The 18,453-nt window shown below is 34.7% G+C and overlaps 1 protein-coding gene across 11 annotated transcripts in view; it reads right to left on the reverse strand.

Annotated features, from left to right (window-relative positions):
- The window catches only part of EPHA5 (EPH receptor A5), a 313,122-nt gene that overhangs the window by 55,986 nt on the left and 238,683 nt on the right, over nt 1-18,453 (reverse strand). For 5 of the 11 annotated variants that reach the window (XM_045834335.1, XM_045834334.1, XM_045834333.1 and 2 more), the window contains 2 exons: nt 17,389-17,439; nt 3,072-3,137 (listed from right to left, as the gene is read on the reverse strand). The exons of 2 other annotated variants lie outside the window; for them this stretch is intronic. In XM_045834335.1, coding sequence (XP_045690291.1) covers nt 3,072-3,137; nt 17,389-17,439 — 117 coding nt within the window. The remainder of the gene's footprint in view (nt 1-3,071; nt 3,138-17,388; nt 17,440-18,453) is intronic. 4 more of the 11 variants (XM_045834338.1, XM_045834337.1, XM_045834344.1 and 1 more) reach the window with 1 other exon arrangement.

The raw sequence follows: 18,453 nt of genomic DNA on the forward strand, positions 1-18,453 counted from the left end.
AATTTATAAATATATTTGAAATTACACACATTAATATCTTACGTAAGAACAATCTATTTAACACTGCATGTTTATAAAAACAGACTCCTTGTGAATCTAAACAATGATTAGAGTTTCAAGCCAGTTGTAATGGTATAAAGTTAAGATCACTAACAAAAAACACCTCTGCTAAAAATGGAGGCACTCTTGGGCATAGGGTGCCTGGAATCTAGGCATTTGTGCTTCATGCAGAACTGTTACAGAAATATCTTCCATCACAGGGCAAATTTCAGTCAATGCAGGAGAAACACTTGAAATGTTACCACTGCGTGTAGCACATGCACAGACTACACAGCAAAGTGGGCAAGTGCAGTGATGAAAAGTAGTTTGAGATCAAAGGTGGCATCATGCAACTACCGATTTCACCTTACAAATGGCATGGCATACATTAGAAAAATAACAGAGCAAAGTTGCATTGAAGAACCAAATATCTGATCAACAATTTTGAAATTATGCTTTTCAAACCCTCACATTTCCACAAGGTATATCATGTATAATTACAATGGGTAATTTTCATGTATACATACTGCATTATATTAAGGTCAAAACTAACCAAATAAATATTCATGAGTGGTCTTTCATGAAATAAAAGACAAAAGAGTCCAAAATTTAAAAATATATAATGACTTCTGCTTTATGATTATAAATATGTCTGTTCACCAATGATGATGATAGAATATTTTGGGGGAATTATTTTTGTGGTAGTTGGCATGTTGCTATGATTTTACATACAAAATTATGTGACAAGATATCATGTCAGGACTTCTCAGTATTTTGCTGACTCTACTAGGAATTTATTCTTTTTTTTTAAAGATTTTTAAATTTATTTTTAGAGAGGGAAGGGAAGGAGATAGAGAGAGAGAGAGAGAAACATCAATGTGCGGTTGCTGGGGACTGTGGCCTGCAACCCAGGCATGTACCCTGACTGGAATCGAACCTGCGACACTTTGGTTCACAGCCCGCACTTAGGAATTTATTCTTATCCTTAAGTTCCACTATCTATTGTTGTTTTCTCCCAAAGGGTTTAGATTAAAGCTTTTAGATTATGCAGATAGTGTCTTTAACTAAAACCTCATAATGACTTGGAATTACCAAGTGGAAGTTCAGAAAGCATAGCAATAAAGACTTTCTTAGCTTCCATTCCTCCCCAGTAATAACTGTGGATAACTTTCTTACTTCTAACTTATACAATCTCAATTAAAGTTTGTTTCTTGTGTTATATTTTGTTTTGTATTATACTAAAATGCATTAAAAATTCTGGCTATTTCATAAATCTTTCCACAAAAACTATTAGCATTTGATTGGATACCTAAATACATTAATGGTTAATTTTTTTCTCTTTTTATTTTGGTGCAAACACACACATACACACACATACAGGCCCTCACTGCCTCCACAATTACTAATATTATTTGAAGAATGATCTTAGGAAAATGATTTTGTCTTAGGTTTCCTAGTGTGTTCTCTGTGAAGGAAGTGGCCCACCTTCCTAGTTTCTCTTTTGTTTTATAAGCTCCTTGAAGCCAACTACACAGTAGAGAAATGATACTATTTAAAAAATTAAGCATTTTAAATCCAGCTAAAGTTACCTTTTGCCGATACTTGATAAATCATGGCTTCATATGTGTTCATGAGGTATCTTTCACATTTACTTCAAGATCTATCTGGATGTCAATCTTTTTTTCCAGGGTATAAATTCTGTCTATTATGCTCTGGTGATGGTTTATCTCTTATAACACTATACTCCAGAATCAAGTACTTTTGCATAGAAAAGATTCACAGTGTAAAGTCATTTATGTTATACTTTATCATTGCCAGATTTCAGGATTGGTTGGTTCATCATTGAAGCCTCAGTATCATATAAGAATTTCCTAGGTAAATTAAATAATTCAGAACCAATCTGTATTTTCATAGTAACTTCACCTTTTTTCAAATATAGAAATTTCAAAGTGTTGAGAAAAAAATATTTTTATAAATCTGTGTTTGCTGACTCTTTCTGTTTTCTCAGATCTTTTGTATCCATTACAGCATTTCCTCACACCCGCACATGCATGCACATTCGTTCATACTGCAGGTTTTTTAATCAACAAACATTAATTCATGCCTAGAGCATACAACTAACAATTTTAAATGCCCCAAGGAAACCCTATAACTCTCTGAAATGCATTTCAGAATAGCTTTTCTTGGCAGATTTTGACTATAAATAACAACTTAATACAGTAGCACACAGATTTGAACTCTAATCTAGAAATAAATTATCTAAAGTATTTCAGTTCTTACAAGGTTGTTCACTATTGCGCAGGAGTCCCTCTGAATCTGTGAACAGAGTTTTCTGGTCTTATGTTCTAGCCTACAATTTATAGCTATAACCTGGACACATATTTAGGATTTGCATTTGTAAATACTTCAGGATATCTCATTTGGACACTAATCCTTAAAGTATGCATACTTTACTTAACTGGTATCAAATTAGGTATATCATTTCTAGTATATGAAATAATTAAAGCTTAAAAATAATAAGTAAAACACTTGAACATGGTTCTATTCTCCGATGCCATATGAGTTCACAACAATTATGAAAATAGAAGAACTCAGTTATGTTATGGTCATTCTGTGGTACCAGGAGACAGAATAGGTGATTTTACCTTGACAGAAGTAGCATGCTACTTCCATGTATGATATGATTTTAATATTTATGGAACAACAGAAATAGAGACATGTTAAATGAAAAACAGGTACTTTAACCTCACAACTTCCTGATTTAAATCAGGACCACAGTAAATGCATTGGAAGAGAAGTATGAATGCTCAACACAAGGATGATGGGCTACAGAATATTTCACTTGAAATTATTCATTGTGAAATCACTCGTTAAGATTCTCCTTTGGGAATCAGTTTCATCCTATTCTTTTGTTAAAGTGTAACTGGCATGCTAACTGTTAAAATGTACACAAATGGAAAAAAGGGAATGCTGACAATAATACATATAGGTGGGACATCACATAGGAGTGAAAGAGGGTGGGGAACACTAACCATATTAGGCTTGGATGGGCAACAGCGCACAGGGAAGAAGCCCTTCCACAGCCACATTCGCAGCAACTGAAAAGCAAACAAGAGAGCCCAAGATAAGGAAGAGATCCCACTCCCTTAATACAGCATAAAGACACTATGAATTTAGACAGGCGTCTGTTTTGCTTTTTAAAAACACAAGCCTCCAAATGCATACAATTAATGTTTTCCACAGTGCCTTTCAAATTAAGAAGCATTTTATGTATTTAAGAAATACAGAGCTGTATGAAATAGTTAATTTTTAATTTTACTTAAAATGCTTATTAGGATATAATGAGCAATACATTTGCTTATGCAATTCATATAGACATACAAAAATATGTAAGCCCATTTAAATACATATCTCCTCAAATTTCCTGCAAATTTTATATTCAGAAGACATTTTAAATAACGCTTTAAATACATGTTTTGCTAGAGTGTACAAATTTCAGATGGAGAATAATGTTTCTCATTTGACCCACTGATTTCTTATCCCAATAGCATTATTTATTATAGCCTAATGAATATGTTATGCTTATGTGACTTTAATCACTTATGGAAAGCTACCAATTTAAAATTACATTTTCAGATTTTAAAAAGGCATCTTCCAATGTATATTTGCAGAGCTATTGCTATGTTAAAAGATGAGCTATATGTAATATAGCTCTTTCTGGATGTACACTTTCTGGATGTTGAAACATTCAAGATTCTTTTAAATTTTCCACATATTCATAGTAAAAAAAGGTCCAGAAAACACTAAGTAGGTTGTCTAATAAAATGCTCTTTATTGTTGGAAACCACATCAATTGATGGCAGAATATAACACAGAAGTTATTTAGTGCTTCAATGCATTCACTTTTCTGTATATTTTATGAATACCATTTATTGTTATTTCAAGACAACTGTAGAATGGACTTAGTCATAGACAAGCAAGTTTAGGCTTATGTCTAGAAGCTATCTTGAAATTGAATTCCTTGACATGTATCTCCTATATTTCATATTAAATAAGGAGAAGAAAATAAAATATAATGCTAGATAAGGTAGACAAGTATTTCTAAACAAATTCCAATATATCTTTTTCAAATAAAAAGTTGGCAATGGTCCATATATTTTCTCTGAATGCTTAATGGTGTTTTAATTTTTAGTGCTACTAGGTGACAGTTTGGTTGTCACCAAAATGGACATCCCAATAAACAGAAATGGCTACAAAATTTATTTCCAGTTCATAATTTATTATATTTTAAAGAATATGCCAAGTAACTAATGTCACTATAAATATATGGAAAGTCAAAGTTACAGCACATCAAAATGTGAAAATACTTATAAAGTAGATAAAGCATCTGTGAAATACTTTGGCACACCTTGATATATTTATTTACAATTACATTTATTAATTTAATTATAACACATTTATTAATTTAATTATAACACACTTATCAATGGCATTGAATTATTGATGTATATCTTAACTTCCCCAGTGTTTCTTTTATATCAGCACTCAGGTTAAGAGTTGGTGAACTATGGCCCATAGACCAGATCTAGCTCACCACTTATTTTTGTAAATACAGTGTTATCGGAACCAGCCACACTCATGACTTGTTTATGGTTGCTTTAGTGCTGTTACGGCAAAGATGAATAGTTGTTAAAGAGAATGTAAAGGCTACAAAGCCTAAAACTTTTACTACTTGACCTTTCAAAGAAAATCAAACTTCCTCTTTTCCTAGACTGTGAGTTTCTTGAGATGAGGATGTGTTGGGAACCGCCCTGACTGGTATCAGAAGCTGAAAACCCCACCTAGGCTAAGGCTAAGGGAACGCCCTTGGAACAGTAAGCCAGCAAGGAGACAAAAGCTTATCTCCCAGGCAGGAATGCTGCTTCTGCTGCTTTATTCATAACTGAATCCCCAAAAGCTTGGTCGGTTAGCCAAAGATGGGTAAGATTCCCCAAGGGGGGAACGACCTAAGACAGGCACGATCACTTTGGGAGGCCCCCCAAAAGAAGGACTTGGGGGGCTGCAGCAAAAGGGGGTGATGGACCCTCGCTCCTTGGCTTTGACATAGCCTGAGTTCTCAGCGTCTGGGAGAAAACCTCCTTATCTCTCGGTTGCCTTAGTTCCCTTGCTCCACCTAAGCCTGAAACAATGACAGGGTGGTGCAGCTCTGTGCTGAAAAGGGCGGATTCCCCTGGTGATCAGGCCTAAGAAAGAATATGTAAATTACTGTGAAACCTTCTTTGTTTAGAATGCTCTCAGTTGAATGAGAAGGGTCTTAGGAGGAAGTTAGTTTGTTCCTCAGTCTTACAGCTCTTTGACCCTGACTCAATAGACCAGCAGAGTTCCTTGTTTTCTATGGTTCCTTACTTCCCCCTAATGAGTACTGTACTTTACCTGAATTATTATGCAAAGTGAGCCCAATAAAAGCAGGTATGGACGGTAAATCAGCGCGCTCCCCACTAGGGGGGGTGGCCATTTCGTCCCTACTTCCCCACAGAAACTAGTCTGTCTCTGTGCATGTTTTTTCTCGCATGTTTATCGTCGAGCCATCCACAGCTTTCCGTGGTCACTGCTGGCCGGTGACCCACGCGCAACAAGGATGATTCTTTATTTAGTTTTTCTTCTTCACAGTTTAAACATAAGTGACAATTTGTCAGTAGTCAGTGTTTTACTGTAATTGTTATTAACAGCATAACATCTCTATTAATAAGAAAACTTTGCAACATGTTAATTTCAAAAACTACAATACTAACTCAATAAATAATAATTCATTGTTGAAAAATGCCCCTGATTGATTTTTGGTGATAATAAAGATGATGCCATGTCCTAATAAAGTATAAACATCCTACCAGATGAGTGTGCACAGTTTGTAAACTCAGGTAGGATTGTGCTTAGGAAGGCAAAGACTGCATACTCTGGCCATTGCTGAGCAGGATTTGCTTCATACTTGGTTCCAGGACTCAAAAATCACACTAATGGGTCTGTAACTAAAATTTTATCCAGTCCTCTTAATTTGAACAGAATAAGGATTTTGTCCTAAAAATTAGTATATACACACAGACACACATACTTATATACAATTCACTAAAATGTATACCTGAAGAATTTAAATCATCATACATATTATTGGAATTATAATTTGTAGTTTTGATAAGGTTTAATCAAAAATAAGAAATCATGTAAAATTCATCACTTGTATGTCTATCTTTTCTGAGTCCTTATTTCAAATTTTGGGCTATTTTCTGTGACTCGTTTTAAGATGGCATAAATACATTCCCTTGGGTAATTTAGCTAATCATTTTTTATTTCAGTTGACAGATAAGAATTCTGTCTCATAGGTTTTGTAAAGACAAAGTGGCAGAATAAATGTATTCACTTTGGTCAGTATCTGGCAGATCATATGCTTTGGGAGAAAAGATGTAGCTATCACTCAGTAATATCATAATTAAAGTAATACAATAAATTTTCATTATACCAGAAGGAATTGATATTTTTCATAAGTCATAATATTTGCATACTAAATATTTCTGTGTATAACACAACTAAATAAATAATTACATTCAGACCAACTTGTGTAAGTACAAAATAGCCAGTGTAATATTTTGAAAAATCATATTCACAAAAGGATTTAGTAATCAGCACATGCTTTGCATTAATATGTTATCAAGAAAATTAAAACCTGAAGTTTCTTCTCTAAAAATAATTGAATTAAGATAAACCCTCTAAGTTATCTGAATCCTCTAAATAACCCTTAAAATGACCTTAGCACCTCAACACCAGATGGTATAAAGCACACGTTCTTTCCTTAATCAATAAATACTTGCAGAAGTACAGATTGGAAATGCTTGCAAGCCTCAGAGGTAATTTAGAAATAGAAACCAAAAATAAGTTAAAAATAGCAGCTAATCTAATGTATGTGAGCTATGATTCAACACAGGGTACATCTGTATCTCCAGTAGTTTCTAGCACCTGGAGGTCTGTAAGTAACTGCACGGGGCTGTAACAAGGTCATTATTATCCAAGCTTAAAATAGGTTAGCCCTCCCAGGCCTGTAAACAAACATTGTTGGTTTTTATTTTCGGGCTTTTTTGGTTTGTCTTTTGGTAGATTAATATATGATAAGAGAAGCTTTCTAGGCCCACAGAGGATTCAAATGAAATTACTTCAGCCAGACCTTACACAGAGTTGATCAATATATATATGAAGTGTGTCAACATAAAATAATCTCCACCCTTCCAAAGCCAAGTGATTATAACTCTAGGGAAGAAACTCTCAGATACTATATCAGAGAAGCAAGAATATGTGCTGTGGATAAATGATGCCTTAAATTCTTAAACAAGAGATCATCGAACTGGATAAGAAAAACACTAAGATCCTCACAGATAAATGACAGAAAGACAGGAAAAGTAATTTCACAAAAGAAGTACTTTAATTAGATAGAAACTATTTTCTGTTTACTGGTTAAAAAAAAGAAGAAATGGAAAAGGCTGCATAGTTTACCCACTTCATTTTTACAAATTTAAAATATATTTTATTGATTATGCTAGTACAGTCATCTCAATTTTCCCCTGTTGTCCTCTCCCAAGTAGCCTGCTTCCTTCCAGCAACCCCCTCCTTATCTCATGTCCATGGGTCATGCATATAGGTTCTTTGTCTTCATTTCCTATACTATTCTTAACATTCCACTGTTTATTTTGTACATACCAACTATGCTTCTTAATCCCTGTCTCTTTTCCCCCATTCTCCACCTTCTCCTTCCCAGCTGATAACCTTTCAAATAATTATAGTACCCACTATTCTATTCCTGTTCTGGTTTGTTTCATTAGTTAATTAGTTAGTTTGTTTTAGATTCAGTTGTTGATAGTTGTAAATTTGTTGTCATTTTAATGTTCATAGTATTGATCTTTTTCTTAAATAAGTCCCTTTAACATTTCATGTAATGCTGATAGCCCTGGCTGGTGTGGCTCAGTGGAAAGAATGCAGGCCTGCGAACCAAAGGGCTGCTAGTTCAATTCCCAATCAGGGCACATGCCTGGGCCCCAGGCCAGGTCCCCAGTAGGGAGGTATGGGAGAGGCAACCACACATTGTTGTTTCTCCCCCTTCTTTTCCCTCTCTCTAAATAAATACATAATTAAATAAAATCTTTTAAAAAAATTGTATAATATTGGCTTAATGATGATGAACTCCTTTAGCTTTACCTTGTGAGAAGCACTTTATCTGCCCTTCCATTCTAAATGATAGCTTTACTGGACAGAGCAATCTTGGATGTAGGTCCCTGCTTTTCATCACTTTGAATACTCCTTGCTAGTCCCTTCTTGCCTGCAAAGTTTCTTTTGAGAAATCAGCTGACAGTCTTATGGGAACTGTTTTTTAGGTAACTCTCTGCTTTTCTCTTGCTGCTTTTAAGATTCTATATCTTTAACCTTTGGCATTTTGATTTTGATATGTCTTGGTGTTGTCCTCTTTGAGTTCAAGAGTTTGGGACTCTCTGGGCTTCCTGGATTCATATATCTATTTCCTTCTCCAAATTAGGCAAGTTTCCTTTCATTATTTTTTCAAATAACCTTCCAATTTCATGCTCTTCCTCTTCTACTTCTGGCACCCCTATCATTTGGATGTTGATACATTTGGAGATGCCCCAGAGGCTCCTTTTACTATTCTCATTTTTTGAATTATTTTTTCTTCTTTCTTTTCTGCTTGAATGCTTTTTTCTTATTTCTTCCTTATGATCTAAATAATTGATTTGACTCCTGGCTTCCTTCCCTTCACCTTTGGTTCCCTGTGGATTTTTCTTTATTTTATGTAGTGTAGCCTTCATTTCTTCCTTTATGTTGGTATTGTACTAAATCATTCTTCGAGCATCCTGATCACCAGTGTTTTGAATTCTGCATCTGATAGGTTGGTTATCTCCATTTCACTTGGTTCTTCTTCTGTGTTTTTTTTTTTTAATGGTCTTTCATTTAGGCCATATTTCTTTGTCTCCTCAATTTGGCAGTCTCCCTGTGTTTACTTTTATGTGTTAGGTAGAGCTGCTTTGACTTCCTCTCTTTGTAGCAAGACCTATTGTAGAAAAAGCACCTGTAAATTGTGTGGGGCAGAAACTTAGGTAATCAACTGGCCAGGGCAACCCACTTCACCACTATGTGGCTCTGTTGGGGGAAGGGCTCAGAGAAGGAACAATGCCATTGCCTGGCTTCTGGAGGTTTACCCTGTACTTGCCTCATTTCCAGTCACTTCAACCACTTTCTGTGTGCAACTGGCACCCTTCCAGCTGTTGTCCTGGTTGTGAATACCAAAGTGGGTAGGTTTGTGTTCATTCTAAGTATCTGTAGGCCCTTTAAACAGACTCTCCTGAAAATCTGGAAGTTTCTTCCACCACCCCAACCCTCACTGGTTTTTACAGCTGAAAATTATGGGGATTTATCTTCCTGATGCTAGAACCCTGGGTTGCATGGTCTGGTCTGAGGCTGGGATGACTTGCTCCCAAGGTGTCCCTTCTGATCTTTATCTACTACCCACACATGAATGCCAGCCTGTCCATGCCTCTGCCACCACCGCCGCTCCGTACCACACCACGTCTCTGGTCTCTCTGCCTATCTCAGTGACTCTGCCCCTCCTGCCCACTTGGTTGAATTGGGCTTCTTTAAATCCTTGATTGTCAGACTTTCATCTAGCTCAATTTTCTGACCATTCTGAGTGTTATTTGTTTTGAAGTCCAGTTGTAATTCTATGGTTGCATGAGGAGACAAAGCATGCCTACCTTTATCTCCAACTTGACTGTAAGTCCCATAGCTTACCCATCTAAAATAAAACAGCAACAGAAAATGATGGTACTTAATGCTGAAGAAAAGTATGGAGCTTGTGCCCTCATAAGTGACAGGTCACATTGAAAAGTGAGACCCATCCTTTAGGCAACCATCCTCCAGAACTTATCAAAGGGTAATAGAATGTCCTCACCTTTTGACAATACTGTGTGGCAAAATAGTTAAGATTCTGGGATTTGTACACAGACTAGGAACATTCCTGGATATATCCATTACTAAATGAATAGTTCGGGTAAACTAGCCATTGATGTAAATGAGATAATAATAGCAACTATACCACATAGAGTTGCAATGAAGAATGAATTTAATAATACATGTAAAGCTCTCTGCATAGTCATGGCCTCATAGTCAGCATTTTAAAAGTTACTTTTTGTTTTTGTTTTTTAATTTAACTGATATAATAACCTAGGCATGGAGTGTGGTGCAGATAATATGCCTGAGGCTGTCCGTAGATTTTACAGGAAGTAAATAACTAATAAATATTTTTCAGTAAACCCAATATATTTGCAGAGGCTATGATGCAGTAAAAATCAATATTGTATAATATAACATAATATTATTTTTCTTAATTAGGTAAAAATTGTGCAGAAAAATAAACTTATGGTATAAAAGTATATCAAATCTCTAAGAGCTATTATGTTGGAATGTTACATTAATTTACATTATGGTCAACTTTAATTTTCTCCGCTTTCAAATTGCTGGTGGTTATTTAATTTTATATGCTACAGAAAATTAAACAACGCCTTTAAACAGTTCCAATTATAATGTCTATCAGAATGATAAGAATTTAGACATGTAACAAATATTTACTATAACAAAAGAAGCTGAGGAAATTGTTCACTGATAATTAATACTGACAATGCTAATTGTTTTATACATTTACTAAAATGTCTCATAATGCAATCTTTTGCATCTGTGTTTTAATTCACTGCCACTCTTCTAATACTTATTACTGATTTCCTGATGAAGCCAGGCTAAAACTCTGCAGAAACATCTTTTTTCAAAAAGTGGGAAAGGAATAAAAAGCATAAAGATCACATATGTGGTCCCCAAACTCTACTCTTTATTCCCCACACTTCTAACATAAAGGCATACAATTATTTCACCCACAGGAGAGAAGGTAATGCAAAGTGGTTAGAAAGACCTTTCTATTATTTTTTAAGTGTGTTTTTGAATAACTCTGTGGGGAAAACCACAACTACAGCGCATGCTGGGATTTATATGTGCAATCCAATCACTATTTCCCAGCGCAGTCCAGGCCAACTGGAATAGGATACAGTTACATGTGGCAATTTTTTAAATCTTTTCTTAGTTTTCTATTTTTTTCCTCACTGTAGAGCTTCTTACTTCTCCATAATGATTATAAATGTCTCCTTATTGCCACCTGTACCCCTTAGTTTTATCCAATCAACTTCCAAACTTGGCACTCTCATATCTTGATGTGAAATAGTAAGAAATACACATATACACACGCACACACATTGGTCTTTTCCCTTAGTTCTTGATGCAGAACTCCTAAACCCTTGCAAATAAGGATGCTAGGAGACTCTTTTATTCTCATTCTAAATCTCTTGGAGTATGTTGGTTGATAAGACTTTTTTTTTTTTTTTTTTGTTCTAATGAGGTGGCTCTTGGTGGGCTCCTAGACAGAAGCTGGTCACCAAAAGGGCCAAGTGATGATTACAAGCTTAGAATTTTCAGCTTCACCTCTCATTCTCTAGAGAGGGGTGAAGGGCTGGATACGGTTAATGATCAATCATAGCTACATAATGAGGCCTTCATACAAGTCTCAAAAAAAGGGACTTGGAATTTCTGGGTTGGTGAACTCATTCACATACTGGGAGGGTGTCGTACCCCTATTCCAAGGGACAGAGAGTGCCTGCACAGGGGAGCCTTAGGGACTCTGCCCTGTGTGTTTCCTAATCTGGCTATTTGTTTGTATCTTTTATCATATCATTTGCTATATAATAAAATTCGTAAGCCTAAGAGTATGGTCCCAGAGTTCTATGAGCTGCACTAGGAAATGACCAAATTCAAAGAGATGCATCAAGGGAATCTCTGATTTGTAATGTGAAAAATAACAAACGCAGCTACTTTAAAATGGGGGCAGAGCTGACATCTCAGAACTGCCTTGGGCATCTTGTGCCTCAAACCTTTAGAATGTCAAAAGTGGGCAAAATAACCCATGGGCTGTGCTTAAGGAAGCATTGTATCCTAAACAGCTGCTTGCAAAGATAATACGAAAGCAGACCTTATGACATAAGGACTGGATATTCAAGACATTCTTTAGAACATGGCTATGTTAGCTTATCTGTATCTATAGAAATACCTTCCTTCTACTCACTAATTGTTCCCCTTTCTTTTCCCATAAATACCCCTGGCCTTCACCTCCTAATGGGAACACTATTTGGGTTTCTGCCTGAACAGTGTTTCTGGGATAGTTGTTTCCTTATATCTCAAATAAAAGCTTATTGCCTCCTACTTTATCTTGCTATTCCTAGGTTAACAGTAGCCAAGTGGGACAGAAGTAGTATGTAACTTAGGGATCTACTACTTGCAACTGGTATCTGAATTAGGAGGACAGTCCTCTGGGGTTGAGCCCTTAACATGTGATGTTCACTCTGTTTAGTGTCAGAAGTGAATTGAATTGTGGGACACTAAGCTTATGCACCAAAGAAGTATTCAGTGGAATACTTCTACTTCTGTGTTTTGGTGGAAACACAGTGAAAAAAATGAAAAATAAACTAAAAAAAAGCAAGTCTCCCCTAACACATATAAGGTATCAGAAGTATTGTAAATTTGGCAATAGTGTGGCAGTAAAGTAAGAACACACTGCTCTTTCCTTGTTTCCTGTTTTAACACTGACATGCCCTGTTATAATATTCATCATAGAGCTAAGAATGTTGAGACTCACTGAAAGGAAAAGGCTTTCCCAAGATGACACTGATGATAACTTAAGGAGGTAAAATGTGAGCAGCGGTAACTGCATCACACTGCGCTGGAAGCACAATTTCTTCTTCCAACTATTCTAGCTCCTTTTATTCCCACTTAGTTCCTTGGCCTCATCTCTCCCTTCCCCTGCTGAAAATTTAAGACATTTTTGTGGGAAACTCTAGTATGGACATTTCTTTCATCCTTTGGTAACAGTATATTACCAGGTTTAATAAAAGACTTTGACAATTTAATTCACAATAAATTTCATACACATTTTAAAATGCCTCTATGTAAGTCTAGCCATTATGGTAACAAAATATACGAGTTATTGTTTGAAAGTGTTAAAAGATAAATGTCATAAAAATACTCAATGATCTAAACATTGTTGCGGTTCAGAAGCATGTGTAAATTAGTGATCAAATAAGATAACTGACTGAGATAAACTAATACACATATTTCAAGTTCCAAAATTTAAAAAATAAACTATGAATCTAAGTTACCCATATGCAAATATTCCTTTGTCTTAAGCTCAATATCACAAAAACAAGCAAAAAGCAAATTCACTTTAGCTTTGAGATCAGGAACTCTCTTTCTCTGAAGACAGCTATGAGGGCTTAGGAATAGCCAACTGAATGAAAGCAGAAAGAGAACCTGAGGTGAGCTGTCTTTTGACTCTACTTCAACTGGTTTATATTCCAAACTATAATGATGATTTATTGTACTTCTTTTAATCCTTTTAACAGGCTAGGGATCATTACAAAGCAGGCTCTCCTTCCATGAAACCCACAGGTAAAAACATTGATACAACTAGCAAATATTATTGAACATGATTCAGTTTGCTTACTCTAGTATATATTTTGGAAATCAAAATAAATTCCTCCAAAGTACAAACCACTTTTTGCAAACTTTGTGCTGCAGTTGAAAACATAACCATTCTCATTATTAGCAAACATGTACTGAGGTGCTATATGCTATGCTTTAAGAACAAAGATTTATATTAAAACAGCTTTCTACTCACATTATGCAATGATTCTAAACCCATATACAGATTACAGTCAACCAGAGAGATTGAAACAACAAATAACAAATAAACAGATAAACAAACAAAACACACGCAAAGAAAAACCAAGGCCCAGGTCTCACCTCAGAACCCAAAAGTCGGAACATTTTGGTTGTGGGACCCAAGCATCAGTATTTTATAAAAGCTGTTAGTTGATCCTAAAATTCCACCAGGTTGAGAACCACTAGTACAATGAATATTCAATAAATACTTGGAGTTAATAATGATTTGTCTTACAATACTCTTAGGGGAATTTACTTAATGAATAAAAGAAAAAAGATTTGTAATTAGCATTAATAGTGTGCACATGAACAAAAATGTCAAAAGTTCCTGTAGATGCATAAAACAATTTGTTCTCTGATAAGTAGTTTAAATAATTCTCCTATAATTTGTTTACAATATTAATTTATATTATCTACAAATGAAGACTGGTCTGTTAAGTATCCATAACTTATAAATTTCATCCTAGCCTCTATATTTTTAAACCACATGATTTTTTTTTCTAAAATTTATCTCTACCAGTTTCTTTTAATTGCAAGTTTAATGGCAGAATTTTTGTTCTCTATGTTTCAGTATTAGCTACTTGGATTATCTGGGAATCATAACATCCCCAATAAAATAACAAAATTGTAAAATCATCTTTGCTCTGTGTCACCACTCTGCCTCCCGTAGGCATTGAACCACAGACTTATTATAGAAGGTTATATGAATGCAAAGCTTAGTTTTGCTGCCCATGTGTCAGGAGAGCCTTCAAGAAGTCATGAATATTTTGACAGACAAAGCTTTTATCTTTAAACTGCTAATAAGTTAGAATAAACCAGAACCATATATATATATATTTAGTTGTATATACATGACAAAGCTCAAGCTATTTACGAAGCAGGAAGGAATGGGATGCCTGAGCAGGGTCACAGGAAGAGGCTGTGGAAGGCCCTGTGGACAGGTCTGACCGAGTCACAGCACATCACATATGCATGAGCTCTCACCTCTACCTGCCCTCCTCATCACACACTGTCCACTAACTTGTAAAATTAATCTTCATCCTCCAGGTCCAGTTTTGATTTACCATTTCTGCTACAACATTTCTGTATTGACTATTTATCCTTGTACCAATTTGTTAAAAATACAACACTAATTGTGTTATATTAAAATTGTCTGATGGCATGACTGTCTCACTATCAGACTGTCCACAATAAACGATCAGGAAGCATACCAAAGAGTAAAATTTCACCATAAAAGTAAATTCTATAGGTCACCAAGGTCAGAAAAACTTATATTAGTGAGCCTGTAACAAAAGAGTGGTTACACGATCCACAGCTACTTTTGCAAATGACAGCTCCACTGTGATATTTTGAGCAGGAAAATTAGATGGTTTCACTCTCATATACATTATTTAATTTTTATTATTAAAAATTAAATAACTAAATGTCACTATTATATAACACATAAATTATATGTACTTATGTGTTATATACATTAATGTGTTTACATATATACCAATGCATGTATATATGCATGCATGTTATATATAATATATAAATAAAAGTAAACTGTAATTTAGATATGGTCGATAAAACACTAATTCCTTTTTAATATATTTAGTCTACATTTTCTTATCAAGTACAGATACATTTTTTAGGCCTTTAAAAATTGAACTTTTTTTCAAGTAGCAAATAGGAAATAAGACAAAGCAGGCAATATATACGTAGAGAAAGCTACAAACTTCAAGCAAATATCTGACCTCAAACAATGAAGAAAACACTAAAACTGCAGAAAAAATTTTTTTCACTTAAATCTAAATCTCACTTTCTCTTCTATTATTATTTTCTTATCTTTACCTTTCTTATTCTGGCATTGCAATGACATTATACTTTGTTAAATTATTTGATACACCAAAATCTATGTTAAATGACATAGATTCTATTTTAGGAAATAGAGATTCTATTCTCTAACATCAATATTACATAGTTTCATAAATCAAAAATATTCCAAGTGACCCTGATATAAAATAGTTATTCCCCTGAGTGCTTAATGAAAAGAATTCACTGTATATTTACAGCTGTACTCCTTAAAGTGTTTTTACCTCTTTCTAATTTTTTAAAAAATATATTGAACATTACATTTATAAAGACTTGTACTACTATTTAGTGAAATGTATGAAATGAGAAACTGAATATACAAACAGACAATGGTCAAACCAAATTAAAAATAATGAACGTTGACCCATAATCTGCAATCACCAACACAGGCAGCCAAACTACAACTTCTGCACCAACCAACCTGAATGGTTAGGACTTTATAAATAAATGCAAGCTTCCTTGATTTTTGTCCCCACTTCCAACTTGGGACCAATTAGAGGAAGCTAAATATGCTTCCTGAACGAATAGCATAGTATGTCCCACTCTACTTGGCCTGCCACCAATGCCAATAATCTCCCATCAGGGAATATCTGAAGCCTTCTCAATTTTTCCCCATTAAAGAGCTTTCACACTCCACTGCTTGCCTTTGGTTCTCTGCCAAATGCAAGTTATAGAGGCCAATCCCTTGCTATAGCAAGCTGTTAATAAGTAGCATTTGCTATTTCTCATTTGCATGCTTTTTATTTTTTTCTCAGAAGAGATAACCTTTACCAGTTCAATAAAGAAAGATCACATATATTCTTTGTAATCAACCACCATTTTGTTCTGGCACAACAATGTCATTGTGTATAACATTAACAGTAGTTAATAATGACTACAATTGGTTTATATAAAGCAATGGTGTATAACTGTACTTGTAAGTACAAAAGTACTTATATAAAATGTTTGTAATCGTGACTGTAAGTGATTTCCTGGTAAGAATTCACCTGACTAAACATTAAAATATTTTTTAATTATAAAATTTAAGTGGACATGATCTTAATACAAATTAGATTAGAATAATACATTTGAGAGCCCATAGGCAGTAGAGATAAAAGAATGTCTCTACAGATACCATTTAGTGTGCTAAAGGCAGAGAGCTCCAACAATTACATGAAAGGGCAGTAAAGAGTGCTGGCACTTATATCTAAGTTTGTACAAGAATATCAGTTTACAGACCCAACTGCATACAATCAACATTTTTCATGTCCCATGCAAAATAAATCTTATTAAAAAACAAACAAATCTTGGCAATTTTCATGATACATCTTTCTACATGAAAAGTTAAGATCCCAGTAACTTAAATGGGTAAAGAGCATGCACATGTCAATGTTAAACAGGGAATAAAAATAGCCAATAACTTTACTTATTGCATACCTAGTAAGAAAACTATTAAATTTCCAAAATAAAAAACTGCAATTTAATATATCGATCTATTTTCCCCTATTAAATTAACAGTAACTGACCAATTTGGGAACCACCAGTCAACTTCATGCACTGTGTAGGGAATGGTAATAGGTAAAGTGCTTTAGGAGAGTCATTTGTCAATAAGTATCAACAGTCTCTAAAATATTAATATCCATTTATCCTTACCTTGACTTATACAAATGTGTTCTAAGGACATTGAAGATAGAAATCCCTCTCCTCCAAAATAATAAAAATAAAAGAAACAAAGAAAAAAAGGAAAACATATAGGAAAGGTTAAACATTAGAATAACAAAGAGGTATTAGATGTTTGCTTTTAAAACATTTCCAACTACCTAGGGAATGTTATATTATAGTGTTGTCAAGAAACAAAACAAAATAATAGAAAGTATAAATTCAATTATGTATATAAAATATCTTAAACATATGGTAAAGTAAAATGGTGATTACTTCTAGATAATAAATATGATTTTTCTTTTTACATTGTTTTATATGTCCTATATAATATTAAATCAAAAATTAAGAAATGCACACTGGCTAGTGTGGCTCAGTGGATTGAGTGCCAGCCTGTGACCCAAAGGGTTGCCAGTTCAATTCCCAGTCAGGGCACATGCCTGAGTTACAGGTCAAGTCCCAGGTGGAGGGTACATGAGAGGCAACTACACATTGATGTTTCGCTCCCTCTCTTTCTCAGTCCCTTCCCCTCTCTCTAAAACTACATAAATAAAATCTTTTAAAAATTTAAGAAATGTATACATAAATAAAAGAGCAGCCAATCAGAAATTAGCACGATCACTCTAATCATGCCAATTATGCAACATGCAATGTAAAAATAGACTGAAATGTGTAGGAAAGGCAGTCTGTAAGATGTTTGCCTTTCCTTTTAGAAAAGTAAAAAAAAACAAACAAACAAACAAACAAACTAGGAAGTACATCTAAGGAAATAGCCATTGATCCAACCTCCAAAGATATGATGGAACATAGCTAAAACAATCTAGCATTTTGCATATTTGAGGTTTAAGAGATATAATGCAATGAGTGGGTAGACAGAAGGAATGCTGATAGGGATTTTTCACTTCAGGACATGATATACTGAGATGGATCCCTGGTCAACTTCCAAGCTGAGTTATTTAAGAGTGTCCTTAGAGTGGTGGGATTTCAAAGGGTTGGACATACAGAAACAGCATCCAGTCACCCTGGCCATGGGAACTGATTGGAATAAGGCAAAATGCA

Source organism: Phyllostomus hastatus, unplaced genomic scaffold (genome assembly GCF_019186645.2).
Source record: "Phyllostomus hastatus isolate PE091 unplaced genomic scaffold, TTU_PhHast_1.1 phas_contig_196, whole genome shotgun sequence".
Lineage (NCBI taxonomy): Eukaryota > Metazoa > Chordata > Mammalia > Chiroptera > Phyllostomidae > Phyllostomus > Phyllostomus hastatus.